The 15,207-nt window shown below is 50.6% G+C and overlaps 2 protein-coding genes across 2 annotated transcripts in view; one reads left to right on the forward strand and one right to left on the reverse strand.

Annotated features, from left to right (window-relative positions):
• MYO1E (myosin IE) overlaps window positions 1-3,232 on the forward strand; it is a 74,816-nt gene extending 71,584 nt beyond the window's left edge. The window contains exons 27-28 of the mRNA XM_055002491.1: window positions 368-537; window positions 2,148-3,232. Coding sequence (XP_054858466.1) covers window positions 368-537; window positions 2,148-2,224 — 247 coding nt within the window. The 3' untranslated portion in view covers window positions 2,225-3,232. The remainder of the gene's footprint in view (window positions 1-367; window positions 538-2,147) is intronic.
• Window positions 3,233-4,597: 1,365 nt separating this feature from the next.
• CCNB2 (cyclin B2) lies at window positions 4,598-13,892 on the reverse strand. The gene is made up of 8 exons (XM_055002762.1): window positions 13,871-13,892; window positions 10,881-11,009; window positions 8,933-9,091; window positions 8,415-8,573; window positions 7,273-7,509; window positions 6,547-6,687; window positions 5,520-5,630; window positions 4,598-4,864 (listed from the first exon to the last, which is right to left on the reverse strand). The coding sequence occupies exons 2-8, from the start codon at window positions 10,983-10,985 to the stop codon at window positions 4,742-4,744; spliced, it is 1,035 nt and encodes a 344-aa protein (XP_054858737.1). The 5' UTR covers window positions 10,986-11,009; window positions 13,871-13,892; the 3' UTR covers window positions 4,598-4,741.
• Between the last annotated feature and the right edge of the window lie 1,315 nt (window positions 13,893-15,207).

Below are 15,207 nucleotides of genomic sequence, written 5' to 3' on the forward strand. Positions count from 1 at the left end.
AGAGCCATTCCAAACACGCTGCAAGAAGAAACCCCATCTGGTTGACTTCTGGAGCAGCTGTTGTCCTAACAACAAAAATAAAGCCATCGCTCCTAAAAATGTGTGCGCTGTGGCCTGACTTTGACCCTCCCCTCTTTTATTAATCCTGTTTCTTCCCACGGGCAGACTGAAGACTAGAAAGCGGCAAATGTTTCACGTTTGCCTGAAAAACTAGAAGCTATTAACTTGGCTTCCTTGGAGAAAAGGCAAGATAAAGATGTATGGTTTCACAAGGCTTCCTTGTAGGGAGGGAAGGGCCCGATAGGATGGCAAACTAGGCCCGGTTCTAGGGCGACACCCCTAATGGCTTTTGGACCTGTCTCCCTAGAGCTCGCAGGCAGACTACAAACCGACCCACCCCCGCAGGAGGCAGACCAAAGCCCCAGCCGAAGCCAAAGCCTCAGGTACCCCAGTGCAGGGCACTGTACGCCTACGACGCTCAAGACACGGATGAACTCAGCTTTAATGCAAATGACGTCATAGATATCCTCAAAGAAGGTAAGGGCTTTTCCTGGCACTTTGCATCCCCCGCGGCTCAGCCAAGCACAGGAGAAGTAGTCCCCTCTTGTCCCCCAACTCCTGCACAATTGTTAGGAGGAGCTGAAGGTGACAAAATGACAGCACTGTCGCCCTGGTTTATTCTTTTTAAATTGCATGAAGGGGTCCACCACGGACATTTACCAAAAAAAATCCGGATGCCTCCAGAGAATGACACACACTGTTGCACAGACTCACATGAAGCCCTCCAGCCTTTGTAGACTTACCGTATCCGTGTGCTTTTCTGAGATAACTTGGAGGGCCAGCTGTCTTCAAATATGGCACAAAAACTGGTTGCTGGAACCTGAGTACTTTAAATCAACCCTTTCAAAAATTCAGTGGCCATAAGTGGCCCTCACTGTGCCCACATCCTGTCATTTGAGAGATCCTGACCAAGAGTTTTGGAAGATGTCTTGCCCTGTGGCATTTCCTCCAAGGCTGGCGGACAGACCCTGTGCAGCCTGGGGGTTGATGCCACAACACCTTGTATTGGCACTTCTGTCATTCAGCTGAACATGAGCGCGCGAGACAACTGAGTGCGTAGGCAGTGGGATCGGGTGCCTGGGGGTGGGGGTCTCCCCCCCCACTGTCAATCTTCAAGGAGCAGCTGGATGAATATATAATAACAATAACAACATTCAATTTATATACCGCCCTTCAAGATGGCCTAACACTCACTCAGAGTGATTTACAAAGTATGTCATTATTATCCCCACAACAAAACACCCTGTGAGGTGGGTGGGGCTGAGAGAGCTCCAGAGAGCTGTGACTAGCCCAAGGTCACCCAGCTGGCTTCAAGTGGAGGAGCGGGGAATCAAACCCAGTTCTCTAGATAAGAGTCCTGCTGTTCCTGCATTAGGCAAGGGGTTGGACTAGATGGTCTTTAAGGGTACTACTAGCTTTATGCTTCTATGATTCCATACTCTTTAGTATTTGCTGAGGCAAATCTCATTGCTTAGAAGGATCCCTTGTTTGACAAGGCTGTAGCTTGGAGAACCCACAGTGAACAGTTGTTTTATCTGGACGCGAGCAATGCTCATAAGTAGAGATGGGCACGAACTGGGGGAAAAACGAACTGTGCAATTCGTCGCATTTCACGAACCATGAACTTTCATGAACCTGTCCCAGTTCACGAACTGGTTCATTTGGTTCGTGAAAACATCACATCCAGGTCAGCAAATCATTACTTCCGGGCCAGCAGGAAGTCCATCCCCTGTTGCCTAGGAAACTGATTGATCAGTGCCAGGCTGTCTGCAGTGACGAACCAAAAAAATAAACCAGCCTAAAGTTCGTGGCAGTTCGTCAGAAATTGGCTCTGAGGAAACCGGCCCAGTTCATCACAAACTTTGGTTCGTATTTCGGTTCGTGCCCATCTCTACTCATAAGCAAACAGAAAGGTGATAAATTTCAGATTCAAAGATGCCATGATACAGTTAAATGATTCATCCTATTAAGAGTAGGCAGATCATGAGGGGACTTTGTCAAGTTTCACTGTCTCCTCAGTCATTTCTCTCTCTCGCTGCTGCTTGATCTACCAGTTTCTCTCTAACAAATATGTTACTTTCTCACAGATCCCTCAGGCTGGTGGATGGGCAGGTTAAGAGGGAAGCAAGGCCTGTTCCCTAACAATTATGTGACCAAGGTGTGACCCTGCTGGCCAAGGGACCCTTCCTGAGCACCAAGACGCCAGCCAGGCTGCTTTCCCGCTGGAAAATGTGGGGTTTGCGCAAAATCTCTACAGGGTGGCATCTGTGAAGTTGAAGGAAGATCGGGGAAGAGTTGCTCTGTTTACACTCCACCTGGCCAAAGCACATCACCAAACATGCAACTTATTTATTTTTATTTAATCCTTTAATTTTCTTATGAAGGAAGAGGAGGCCTTCAGCCCTGTTCTGGAAACAATAAGGGGCTCTGCAGCTACCAGATGGCAGAAGAGCTCCACTGGTCAAGTGCTTTCCATGGCCCTGGGCACACTTCTCCGCTTCCTGCCCCTGATGGCTACAGATGCTCATTTCCTCGGGTAGGAACACTGCAGTGGTGCCCAGTACTAATAAGTTATGCTGCTACCTGCCTAAGTAAGTAGGATTTTTCTCTTACGTGGAATCTTGTACCCCTTTTAAGTATCGTATATTTAAGCAGGTCTGATGAACTGATTCAAATTTGCTTGGGAGATTATGGTGATTCCCAGAAGGCACTGCAACCAAAGGAGACAATATAGGACACTGCAAATTGTTTGCATTGATTGTTTAAAGATGGCTGGCCCATGCTGGTTTGTGTTATTGCTGTACCTGTTCAGGGGAAATTTCTTTGCCTCTTGAGGGAGCTGTATGTAAGAAGCAGATTATATACAGTGTACATTTAAAAACCAAAATAAGTAACAAACTGTATGAATGTATATGACAGTAATCCACTGTACTTAACCATGAAGATAGCTTTTTTTTTTTTTAGCAGTGCGGGGGGTGGGGGAGGGACTAGGTACTTCTTCACATGCACTATATTCTTTAAGGGACAGAGACAGTGTTAATAAAGCTTTTGAGCCCAGCTGCCTTCTGCACCAGCCAAGAGCTGCCGCTTATTAGCAGGATTGTTGGCCATGGCCATTACTCTACAACTTCCATCAATAAAAAACAGGCCTTCTGGGGGCTCCTTTGATGCATTCCTCGTGTTCTTTGTGCGGAACGTGAGCCACTGTTGCTGCATCAGAAACGAGGACCGTGTACTTGACAACCCATCAGCCTTTTTCCAAGAGCACCATTGATAGCTTTAAAAAAACCCAGTAACCACTGGAAGAGGCTTCAACTTAAAATGGGTCTCAGTTTAAGTCATCCTGTGTTTGCCAGCTCCAAGAGCTGGCCATCTAGGCTAGAAGCCACCCCACATCCGGCTGCACCAAGGAAGACTTCCGTGTCCTACACATAATGTTGCCAGTTTGTGCTAGTCATGGACAAAGGCAAGATGCTAAAGCCTCTCTCAGACATTAACAGGAATCATGCGCTACACACTCTTCCTGCCCTGTGACTAGAAGCTTACACTTGTATACCTGAAGAGATGAGATAACAGCATTAGCCACTTGGTAGGGACAGGAGAACACAGCTAGTAGCAAGAACTCCGCCAGTTTGAGGGACTGGCAAGTACCCTGGCTTCAGAAGGAAGCGTGCGTGCGTGCCCACTTCTGTCCAACCACCAAACAGTTGAGGGCAGCTCAAAACTAAAGGAGGACCTGAGCGGGCTACAGGACTGCCTCCCCAGAGGAAAGCCTCTCCAGAAAGTATCGCCCTACCATCAAAGTTTTGTCTGTGTGTCTGCCTCCGGCCTTGCTTCGGTTTCTCATCTGTGAATTGTGAGCAGAAACTTAGAGTTAGCTCCAGCACAATTTTAGAAGCAGAGCAGAATTAAGTGAAATTAGGCTGCTTTTTAAAAAAAAAAAAAATCCACCACATGGTATAATCCCCTCCCTCTCCCTAAGCAGCACAACAGCTACAAAGGCAGGGAGAACTGTTGCCCCCACCAATCCACTTCCTGCTCTCTGAATGCCACAGATTTGCACTGGGGCGTGGCTTCCTTTGTAGATATTTATTCTAGAGCCCAGAACTCCAGAAGGGGCAACTGTATTGGATCAAATGGTCCCTCCTTCAGCACCACAAGAATACCCTTGGGCTAAACACATTGCGGCACAAGTCATAAGTAAATTTGAGTTTTGAGGAAAGACGACTAGAGGGAGAATTGCAGTAGATATGGAACAAAGGCGGTAGCAGGGCCTACCTAGGACAGATAAGGGGGCGAGCGTAGCAGTCGGCAGCATCCCAATACTTGGCCGCTAATTATCCCCAGCTACCTACCCCAGATTAGGAGCCTTGCTGTTTTTCAGACTTGAAGTGCTGTGGCTTAAAAGCGCACGCAAGGCCACCTCACTCTCCTGGGTGCTCCTCCTCTCTGATAATCCTGACCTGCTTGAGGAGCATCTTCGGTTGCCGCCTTCCCAGACCCGGTGGGCAGCTTGCAGGAGACGGGGGTTATTTGCACACCTCTTTGTCTTCTGAAAAAGCCCGGGAAAGAGGTTTTCTACAAGAGCTTTATTGTCGGAAAGATAAATAGAGACTGGGGAGTTAGCGTAACTTTTCATGCCACAGGCCTCCAGGGGCCCCCTCCCAAGGGACCCCTTGGCTCATGTCACCCGCCCGGATTGTCCCAGCAGGGGCGCAGCAAGGCCCTTCACGGGGCTGCAGTTCAGCTGAGGGATGGTGCTGATCCTCAGGAACTTACTGCTGGCGTACTTGGTCCTGACTGCCTGCGGGGGAGGGAAAGACGAGGTTCAGGGGCGAGAGGGCCTGCTGCTGCAGCAAACTGTAGCTACAGACCCCCCCACCTGCTCTCTTGACTGCCTCTCTACTGAAGGCAGGCCGAGGCAGTGAAATCCTAGCCGTGCAAGGCTCACTCCCCCACCGACGTTTCCTTGCCTAGACAAATTCTGACTCCCAGCCTCAGAGCTGTTCTGACCAGTTCCACCAGCAGCTGCAAGTGGCTCTCATTTGTGAAAAACAGGAATGAAAAGGGGCACAAGTGAGGGCTACAAACCAATACCTGCTTACTTCAGAAGCAGGAAATTCTTCCAACAATCCCATTCATTATGGATAGGCCATGGCTCAGTGGCAGAGCAGTCGCTCAGCAGCTAGTAGGTCCCAGGCTCAAGCCCTGGCATTTCTACTTCGAGGGCTCAGGTAGGAGGTCTAGTCTGCCCAAGACCCTGGAGAACTGCCACCAGTAAAAGCACACCCTACTGGATGGGACTTGAGAAAAGCAGCTTCATGTGCTTGAAAGAGGCGGGGTGGCCTCTGTGCTCCATTTCTTCTGTGGGAAGAAGCCCCCCACCCAGGGCAGGTGCTCCTAGCAGCTGAGCCAAAGCCAACAGCAGCCAGTGGTGGGCGCAGGGAATGGAAACGTACCGTGTACTTTGTTAGATTCTTGTTCACTTTCACTACATTCTTGGCCATATGCCTCATGACCAGGGCCAGGCCATCTTCTTCATAGCCAGTGTAGTAACACAGCTTTGAGTTCTGAAGGAAGGAACCAACCATCACAAGCCTTGAAAACAAGCTTGGAAGGAGCTACTGTACCTGCCGGCTCACCGACAGCACCGATCATCAGTCAAGAGTTAGGTTTCTTTCGGACCGTCTGCCATACAATGCTGGCCTGTAGCCACAAGAACCTTGCTGAATTCATACCCCAGTCGAGCCTGCAGTTCCTTTTGGGTATGCCTCTAAAGCAGAGTCGAAGAGCAGCAGACTAGCTTTCTCAGCACTCTTAGAAGGATGGCCAAGGTTAGCCCCAGATTTGCTAGCACTCTTTGTTAAGGTTTGTCGTTAATAACATGCTATAGATGCAGCAGCAACAATACATACTGCACCAAAGCAGTTGCCCCGTTTAAAAGTCAGTAACAGTTTAGACTCCACTGAGCACCTGAGGGACACTTGAGCAAGTCGTAAGTAAATGCAATGGGGCAAGGGGGGGGGGAGGAAGTCCGTGACGGGGTTCCAACACAGAACAACCCCTTTCTCCAGCAACCAACCCCCCCACCCTTCACTCCAGACGGGAAGTACGAGGGGCCTTATGAGCAGGACTCACACGAGATTGAGCTGACCTGGGATACCCTGACCCAACCGCTGAAGGGCTCGTCAGATGCCCACACCCCCTACAGCCAGGAGGACTAGAGGCTTTACTAAAGGCAGGGAAGTCCAATTCTAAGCCTACCAGCTGCTTGGACTGGCCCAGAGGAATCAAGGCACCCCCACAGCTTTAGCCCACCTGTCCAGCTGAAGAACACAGCAGAGCTGGAGCCAAGGCACAGGCAACAGCAGGGACGGAAGGCTGCCCTCCTTTCCTTTGCAGAAGGGACACGCTTGCTTCCAGCAGGCGACGTGGCAGAGAAGCCCCGCGTGCTTCCTCCCTGCCCCGTGTTCAACCCAGACTCACCCAGTGGCCTTGCAAAAGGACCTTCTGAGACAAGCAGAGAGCTGCAGCAGCTGTCTCCGATGGGCTGAAGTGCACCATGTCGTAGTCCACAAGTGTCAGTTCCATCAAGTATTTTGCCAGCATGTATAGTTCAGCAGTTGCCTAGCAGCACAAAAGAGTAGGATGGGCACGCTTCGTGCTATCCTGTTCGGAAGATCACATGCCACGACCCCCCCAGCTTTGTGACCAATCTATAGCAAGAGGATCTGTTCCAAGTGCTGAGCGCCTTCTCGTTCTCCGTCATCAGATGCACCCGTGCTGCACTTCCTGCTGCCAGTCGACCTGCCCTGTGCAGGTCCCTTCCCCTTGGCTTTAGCCACTTCCCCAGAGGCCACGCAGCCTGCACCTCACACAGGTGGGCAACCAAAGCAGGAAAGTTGCCTGAACGAGCCCGCTGTTCTTATGACGATCCTTCTGGACCCGTTTCCATAGGACCCTGGGGAACAGGTCTCTGCCTTGCCCATTCGGGGATGCAGCGCGCAAAACAAATGCCAAGTGGCTGAACGCAGAATCCCTCTACCCGTGCTCTGCCCCCTCCCAAGTCCTCCATCAGCTCTGCTCAAAGGTTGTGTGAGAGGAACCTTGGGCATTCCCCCCCCAAGTGTCTTTTTGGGGGGGGCCTAACAACACATCCTTATAAGGGTCTCCACAAGCAAGCAGGTGCAAGTGGCAAGAACATGGAGCTACCTCACAGACTTTGATGGCCCTTCTCAGGAAGTGGAGTGGAAGCGGCCGGCCGAGAACGAAGTCTAATTCCTTCAGGATCTTGCACTCCATAGCCCTGATCTGGGCCGATGTGTACGCTCGGTCAGTGATGTAGACAAAGTCCATGATGCTTGGCACATACGTCTCTTCATATTTGGAAGCCAGAAGCATCGCAGTAACGCCCACCAGCTGGAGCTCATTTCGGCAGACTGCTTGAACCTGGTTCAGCACACAAAGGGTTATCAGTGCAATCCTAAGAAGAGTTATCCCAGTCTAAGCCCATTGAAATCAATGGGTTTAGACTGGAGTCACTCTGTTTAGGATGCACTGCTGGTCACAGTAGACAAGAGGTGTTTCTCTCAGCCATGCTTGAGAGCCAGTTTGGTGTAGTGGTTAAGAGCGCAGGACTCTCATCTGGAGAGCAGGGTTTGATTCCCCACTCCTCCCCTTGAAGCCAGCGGGGTGGCCTTGGGCCAATCACAGCTTCTAGGAGCTCTCTCAGCCCCACCCACCCCACAGGGTGTTTTGTCCTGGGGATAACAACAACATACTTTATAAACCGCTCTGAGGGGGCATTAAGTTGTCCTGAAGGGCGATATATAAATCGAATGTTGTTGTTATGATGTGACATAACACAGATCATAACATCATCATTTCAGAAGCAATACCTTTTTGTAAGCAAGCCTGTATTTTGATAGGCAGAAGGTCGCCATTACAAGCGACTCGACTGAACTGCCTCAAAGGGCTTGTCCCACTCTGTTGGCTGCAGCTATCATGACACAATCCTGTTCCAAAGGAGAATTTGGCCTGCCAGTAAGCAAGCATCATCATCTTTTCCCAAAGAATAAGCGAAATTCACCCAGAGTTACGTGCTTTTAAATCCACCAGCTTCAACTAAAGAGATTTAACGTGTTCAAAATTAGAATTGGAGGCGGTTCAACTCTGCCCCCACCCCAAGCTCACAAGGCAAACTGGAATAGTTTTAATTCTACTGGTCCCCAACTGGTCCCCTTTAACTGTTCCAAGGGCAAAGTGGTAGCCGGGACCCCCTGTCCTTGGCGCTCAGAAACTGGAGGCCCACAGACAGCTGCACGGGGGTGGTGCGTGGGCGGGCTTTAGCCTACTTGCAGGTAGCGGTCCATGATGGCAACACACATGTAGAGGGTTTCCTGCAAAAGGTGGAATCTCGCATGGACTTGGACCAGCCAGTCTACTAGAATGGCCCGCATACGCCCGTTGAGCTCTGCTCCGTCGAGGTAGAAGGGGCACACGCATTGCTGCAGCTGTTGAAAGAGAAGGTTTGCTCTGATAGGGTCCGACGAGTCTTTGGCTTGGGAGCCAGCCCACTCGTGACCAGCTGGACCGTGGATGTTAACTCAGATGCTACCTTCCCCATGTTCACAGCTGTCACCAGCCAGAACAGGCATGGCTCTTCTCCCCAAAACACTACCTGGAATGCACTTGGGTGGGGGAGGGGGGAGGGGGGGAAAGAGAGGACAGAAAGCGAGTTCAAGAGGGTGAAGCGTGACAGCCCCAAGGATCAGACTGCCCCCTCCCATTGCTGGACTTCAAGCCAAGCAGCCCAGCACTCTTCAACAAAGTACAAGGCAAAACACCTCCCTTCTCCTTCCGGTGCACCTACTTCAAGCTTTCTCAGGTAGCAATAGATGTCCTTGACGTAGTCACTGCAGAGCTGGGGGTTCTCCCCATCATTGGCATCAACATCCTCTACGTTACTTCTGAGCAGCATCTGCGAGAAGGCTTGGCACAGGTCCACCTCCATAGCAGCTGAAAGGGGCTCCTAGTTAGAAGCCAACAAGAGAAGCCTGAGGCCTGGGTCTTCCAGGGAGTTCTGGCAACGTGCGGCCCTTGGTCCTTTCTGCCTGCTTCCTGCTCTAGCCCCATCTTTTCATCCTCTGTGGCACCTGGCAATCAAGGCCATCCAGGGAGCCTCCTAGTTTGGCGGGATCGGAATCTGGATTGGAACTCGCATCATCTCTACCAGCCTGGACAGAAAGCTGACACTCGGCTTGGTGTAGCCACCCTCTGGCTCAAGAGGCACTTCTTGGACTGTTTGAGAGGCACGGGTCTCAGCCCCACCCAGCCTTGTTCTCCCCCCACCCTCACCCCCGCCATGCCTGCTAACTGCACAAGTGAAGCGAGATCTTAACAGGGTATCCCAACAGCCAACTCAAATGTCTTATGGCGCCTGAGAGGCAAGTGAGTTTACTGCAGCAGCGTCACCCGCTGCATCAGATGCCTGGAGGGTGATACGCAATTTGTAGAGACATGCAAAGCAGCAGAAGAGCTGAGATGTTCACTACAGAGACGGGCCAGAAGGCCAGAGATGTGGGATATTTGTGAATCTTTCACCTGGAGGCAATTCAGTTTGAGAATGGCTCCCGAACCTGGGGGAAGCACATAAAAAGGGCCCAAAGCAGCAGAAATACCATCCCACTTGGTGGTCCTGGAGCACCACATGCTCCTTCCACAAGTTTTCCAACAGGTAACAGAGAAAATGGAACAGGGCAATAATCTCTTTAAGGAAAAAAGGCTAGCAGGTTTCCCATCCCCTGCTAGAAGGGCACACGGCAAAGAAAGATTTCAAGAAGATACTCTTGCTGCCTTACAGCTATATTTATTTATTATTTATTGATTTCCATTATTTATAGTTCACCTTTCTCGCTGAGACTCAGTATAATTTTTATAGTTTACTTACATTTTAACCCACAGAATATTCAGAGCAGGTTTGTAAGAGGGTAGAGGAAGCAGGTGAGTGAAAACACGCAGCCCCCAGGCACCGCTGAGCACCGCTGCAGAGGTCGGCCCCCTGAGGCAGCCGGGAAACATGGCCGCCAGCACAGACACAACGGGGCCTTGCTCCTGTGCGGTGCTTAGATCTTCCTGTAAACCCTTAAAATAGGTTTGCAGCTCTCGCACCCGGAGGCAGGAAGAAGGCAGGTGCTGGCTCACTCCCACAGGGAAGGAACCCCCCCGTTTGCGTCTGAGCTACGGAACATCCTTCCAACCCTCACCCGCCGTCACGCGACAGTCAGAATCTAGAGGTCTGGTCCACCCCCTGCAAACCAGGCAGCCTTGAATGCGTTTTTGGAACAGCGCGCGTGCACACCCACGTGCACACGCCCTCCTGCAGGCAAGCTGCCTTGCAAAGGAGGGGAGTTCCAGGAGCAGTTTCCAATGCAGAAAGGGATGCATATGTCAAGAGTTCCTGCCAAGTGCACGCACGCGCACACAAGCACACACACACACAATACAGAGCTTTGGGAGTGCCCAAGGGAGCTCTCCAGCTTGCAGCTACTGCCACCACACGTTCTAACAATAAACGTTGCCTGTGGAACAAGAAAGACTGCATCAAAAAAAGGTCCAAGTTACCACCTCTGGTGGATGGCTCTCTGTTAAGACCAGATCTAAAAGCTAGTTTTTTGTTGCCACATGGGTTGAGATCTAGTAAAGTCCTTCAGCTGTTACCCTGGAAATTCTCTGTTTTCTACCAAGGGAAGGCTGAATGTGACTTGCAGAGCTCAAAAGCCAGCTTTCCCTGCAGCTCAGCACCAAACGACAGAGTTTACCTTGACTGTTTCATCTCTTCTGGTTGCTGGTTTGTTGCTGGTTTCTCCCGCTGGACTCCGCGTGCAACTTGCTGGACTGCTGGACTTGCTGTGATCTGCTGTCATGCCATTCTTCACTTGGTTTATTACCTGCAAGAGGCAGTTAGTCTTGGGGGGTTGGGTGTAGTCCACTATTAACCTTGTTTACAGGTGATTTCAAGGATCACGTATGAGCAATCAGTGCAGCACAAAGGTGATATACCCACAAAATTCTGCATTCAGAGAAACTGGACTTTGTCATATAGAAAGAGCAGACAGATTTCATAAGCACCTTTTTATGCAAGAGAATTTTTAAAAGTGGCATATGGAAAGTTTAGCCCTGGAAAAAACAGGCAGCAGACTAAAATTCTGTAACTTTCGGCAGCATCTGGGATTTCACTATGCAATGCCTACTCGCTAGGAAGCCTCTCATCACAAAGGCTAGAAAGTTACATTTTTAAACACAAGAATTTTGAGCTGCAAGGGTCCAAGAATCCTAAGAGTTGAAAGGAGCCTTACAGACCATCTAGCCCAGTCCTCTGCCCAATGCAGGAACAGCCTGAAGCATCCCTGACAAGGATTCGTCCAGCTGCTCCGTGAAGACTGCCAATGAGGCGGAACCCACCACCTCCCTAGGAAGCCAATGCCACTGCAGAATTACTCCTAACATGACAACGTTTTTCCAAACGTCAGCCGGTACCTTCCTTCCTATAGTTTAACCCTATTGTTCTGAGTTTTCTTGCCTCCTTTAAGTGACAGCTTTGAGGAATCTTGTGGCACATTGAAGACTAACAATTTTATTCAGGCATAAACTTTCAACAGTGAGCTCTAGTCCATAAAAGCTTATGAGGAATAAAATTTTGTTTTTATTTTACTCCTGATTATTCTTTCTGCAATAGACCCAAACTGATCTCTCTCTGGAATTAAGTTCTACACCCATCGCTGTGCTTTAAGGGGCTGGAACCCGGGTGTAAAGAAGTTCAATCTGTTAGAAGTTGGAGGGGTGGCTGGCACATTACAATAGCCCAGTGTGCGCGTGGTGTGGCTGCACCCCCAGTTCATCTCCCCTCCCTCCCATTTATTACACTGGTATTTTTGCATGCAGGGAGCTTTGACTCTCAAAAGCTCATGCCCTGTAAATCTAGTTGGTCTCTAAGGCACAACTGGATTTGAATTCAGCTCTTTTACTGCAGACCAACACAGCTACCTGCCTGAAACTATCTTCATTGGTATCCCAATGGCCTCAAGTAGCTGAAAGGCAACTGACAAGACCACAGATGTACAGGGAGGGGGGAATGTTACATCCACAGAATACTGCCACAGGCACACACCAGAGCTCAGTTGAACTACAGCAAGGGTTTAATTAGCATCGCCTGCCCCCAACCTTCCTCCATGGAGCACAGGGCAAATACATGGCTCCCCCCACCCCCACCTGCTTGTCATTTCAGGTGGGCAGCCGAGTTGCTCTGTAGAAGAGCAAGAGTTGGGCCCAGTAGCACCTGAAAGACCGACTAGATTTCCAGGGTATTGACTCTTGAAAGCTCATTCCCTGGAAATCTAGTTGGTCTTTAAGGTGCTACTGGACCCAACTCTTGCCCACTTGGATGGGATTCTCACAGCAGCCCTGCAGTGTAGGCTGAGACAGAATGAGTCTCCGTCCAGGGAACTGCACTACAAAAGGTTTCCAACCCTACATATGAAGCTGACCACCACCGCTACTGCGTTCATCTCAAGCCCTTCCCACGCCTCTTTGCTCAGCCCCTCCCTTTTTGGACTCTACTATGCTGGACTACTAAGCAGAAAGGGATTTTTCTGTCTTCCCATCGCATCTGAAGAAGTCAAGCCTGACTCACAAAAGCTCACACTGGAGTCAATAACTACCATGTTTAAGGTGTGGCTGGTCCCCTGTTTTATTTCGCAGAGGGCTCTTTTTTTGTGTGATGATACTCACCAGTTACTCAGGATTTTTTCAAGTCCTGAGGGTGGAAGTAGTGAAAATCAGTGCAACTTTATATGTTGTGAGTACCTACTCCCCTTTCTTTTTAAAAAAATGCCTGCTTTTGCCACAATAGAGTAATGTGGCTATTCCTCTGGGATGTGCACCCAGGCCAGCCCACTCCTCCCCTTGAAGCCAGCTGGGTGGCCTTGGGCCAGTCACAGCTTCTAGGAGCCCTCTCAGCCCCACCCACCTCACAGGGTGTTTTGTTGTGGGGATAATAATAACATACCTTGTAAACTGCTCTGAGTGGGCATTAAGTTGTCATGAAGGGTGGTATATAAATTGAATATTATTATTATTACTACCAAGTTAAAGGTTTGATGGGCGGGGGGAGAGAAAAAAGGAAAGAAAACTGCATGTCAAAAGCTAGCACAAGAGGCAAATTTCTATTGAAAGGGGGTGGGGGTAGGGAAGAAAAAAGAAGCAGCATGAAAAAGTAGCACTGAAGGCAAATTTCTTTTGCTCAAGGGGTGGAGCGGAGAGAAAACTCCCTGCATGCAATTAGCTAGCTCCGAAGGCAAATTTCTTTTGATGGGGTGGAGAGGGGAGAAAAAAAGAGGGACAACTCCCTGCACATAAAAAGTTGGCACGGAAGGCAAATTTGTTTTGAGCAAGGGCGGGGGGGAGGGAAGGGGGGGGGGAAAAGGAGAGAAAACTCCCTGCACAAAAAAGAGCTGGCACTGAAGGCAAATGTCTTTTGATTGGGGGGAAGGAGAGAAAACTCCCTGCACGCAAAAAGCTAGCTCTGAAAGCAAATTCCTTTCTTTAAAATAATCATTTTGGCGCACGAGGCAGGTTTCCAGGGCCAGGAACACCCCCCCTCCCCCCAGTAAGCGACACCGCCCGGGAGGCAAAGCTCTCCCCGCTGCTCGCGCGCCCCCCGCCCCCAGCGCTGAGCCCTTCAGCCTCGCGTCGACCGAGAGGGCCAAGCGGGGCAGCGGGCTGCCTTCCAGTGGCCGGGAGTTCCACTCACCAGAGCGCCCCCGAGATCATCCATCGCCTCAGCCGGCGGCGACGCCTCTTCCCGCGCCATGGCCTTCAAGAAGAGAGCCGCCCACTTCGCCATTGGCTCGCAGCGCAGGAGGCGGCGCGCCCGATTGGCTGGCCCTCCTTGTTCCCGCCCTTCCGCGTTACCGTGGCAACTGCGGCCGCCGGTTCGACTCGCGCCTAGGAGGCGGAGAGCGGAGTAGTGACGTTACGGGACGGAAGTGGCTGCGGCCGCGCAAAGCCTCTCGGGCGTTGTAGTCCTGCTGGAAGGAACGCGCCGGGGCTTCTCAACAGGCTGCGAACGCCAGGATTCACGAGAACGCGCTCTCACGGAACAGAGACCAGCGGCAGCCCGAGGGGGCTTTAAGAAGATGCTTCGACAGATGCGGAGACGACGGAGTGGACCTTCCAGGCTCAGAGGCAGTCTACCCGTGAATGCCAGTTGCTGCAGGACAAGCAAAGGAGGACAAACGGTTGCATTCCCGATCTGGCTTCCTGCCACAAAGCAGAACGAGAATCACGAGAAAGACCAGAACAAGAGGGGAACGCTGACAAACTAAACTAGGCGAACTCATTAGCCCGCGAATAAATACCATGTAGCAAACATTCGTGTAGCAAAATATAGTGTAACGTCTTTGAAAAATGCAAAAGAATGCAATGGCTGAAGTGCTCATTCTTGGGGCGCCTGCTTGGCTGCAGAGGCTTTGCTCCCCCGCCTTGCAAGGCGCCTTCAGCTCCTAAGTTAGCTCGCACTTTAAGCTAGCAGCCATCACCCCCTCATGGGGCAGGAAACACCCAAAGCCCTGCGTGCCTACCTCACAGGCCTGTAGCAAGGAGAACACAGAAATGTTCATTTTTATAAAAGCATTAGCACTGGAGTGCAGCGCAAGCGCTCAAGAGGGCAGAAGAGGAGCGTGGGCTGCTGCAATGTATTTGCCCCCTTCCCTTTCACTGCATGGTCACCTCTCTGCTGCCCACTTTCTGCATGACAACGTCATGCCTTAGGGCAGTTGCTTGTTTCCTGTTCAGTAATACTAGTCCTACGGCCTTCTTTATTAACTATCTTATGCTGTTTTACTTAATTGTTTTGTTTTCTCATCTGCCTGAATCTGCTCACCCATGGCAAGGTATTAAGCACCCACCCGAGAGGTCCCATCTCTTCCGTTCAAAGGCATTGTTTTCCTTGGTTTTGCCATAAATCTGATCTTTGGAAATCTGTTTCCCACTGACCCACTACCTACTGAGAAAGCATCCCACACAAGTCTCTCTCAAACCCTCTTCATACAGCTCCAGTTGGAAATCTGGGTAAAACATGCTCTCGCT

This window comes from Eublepharis macularius, chromosome 18 (genome assembly GCF_028583425.1).
Source record: "Eublepharis macularius isolate TG4126 chromosome 18, MPM_Emac_v1.0, whole genome shotgun sequence".
Classification (NCBI taxonomy): domain Eukaryota; kingdom Metazoa; phylum Chordata; class Lepidosauria; order Squamata; family Eublepharidae; genus Eublepharis; species Eublepharis macularius.

What these genes read in the sequence shown, in the direction of transcription:
- CCNB2 (XM_055002762.1), bottom strand. Translation starts at nt 10,985, where the DNA reads ATGACAGCAGATCACAGCAAGTCCAGCAGTCCAGCAAGTTGCACGCGG. An exon ending in GCTACCTGAGAAAGCTTGAA is followed by an intron (nt 8,574 to 8,932) that starts GTAGGTGCACCG and finishes CTCTTTCAACAG; the next exon opens with CTGCAGCAATGCGTGTGCCC. An exon ending in TCCTTTTGCAAGGCCACTGG is followed by an intron (nt 5,631 to 6,546) that starts GTGAGTCTGGGT and finishes TCCTTCCTTCAG; the next exon opens with AACTCAAAGCTGTGTTACTA.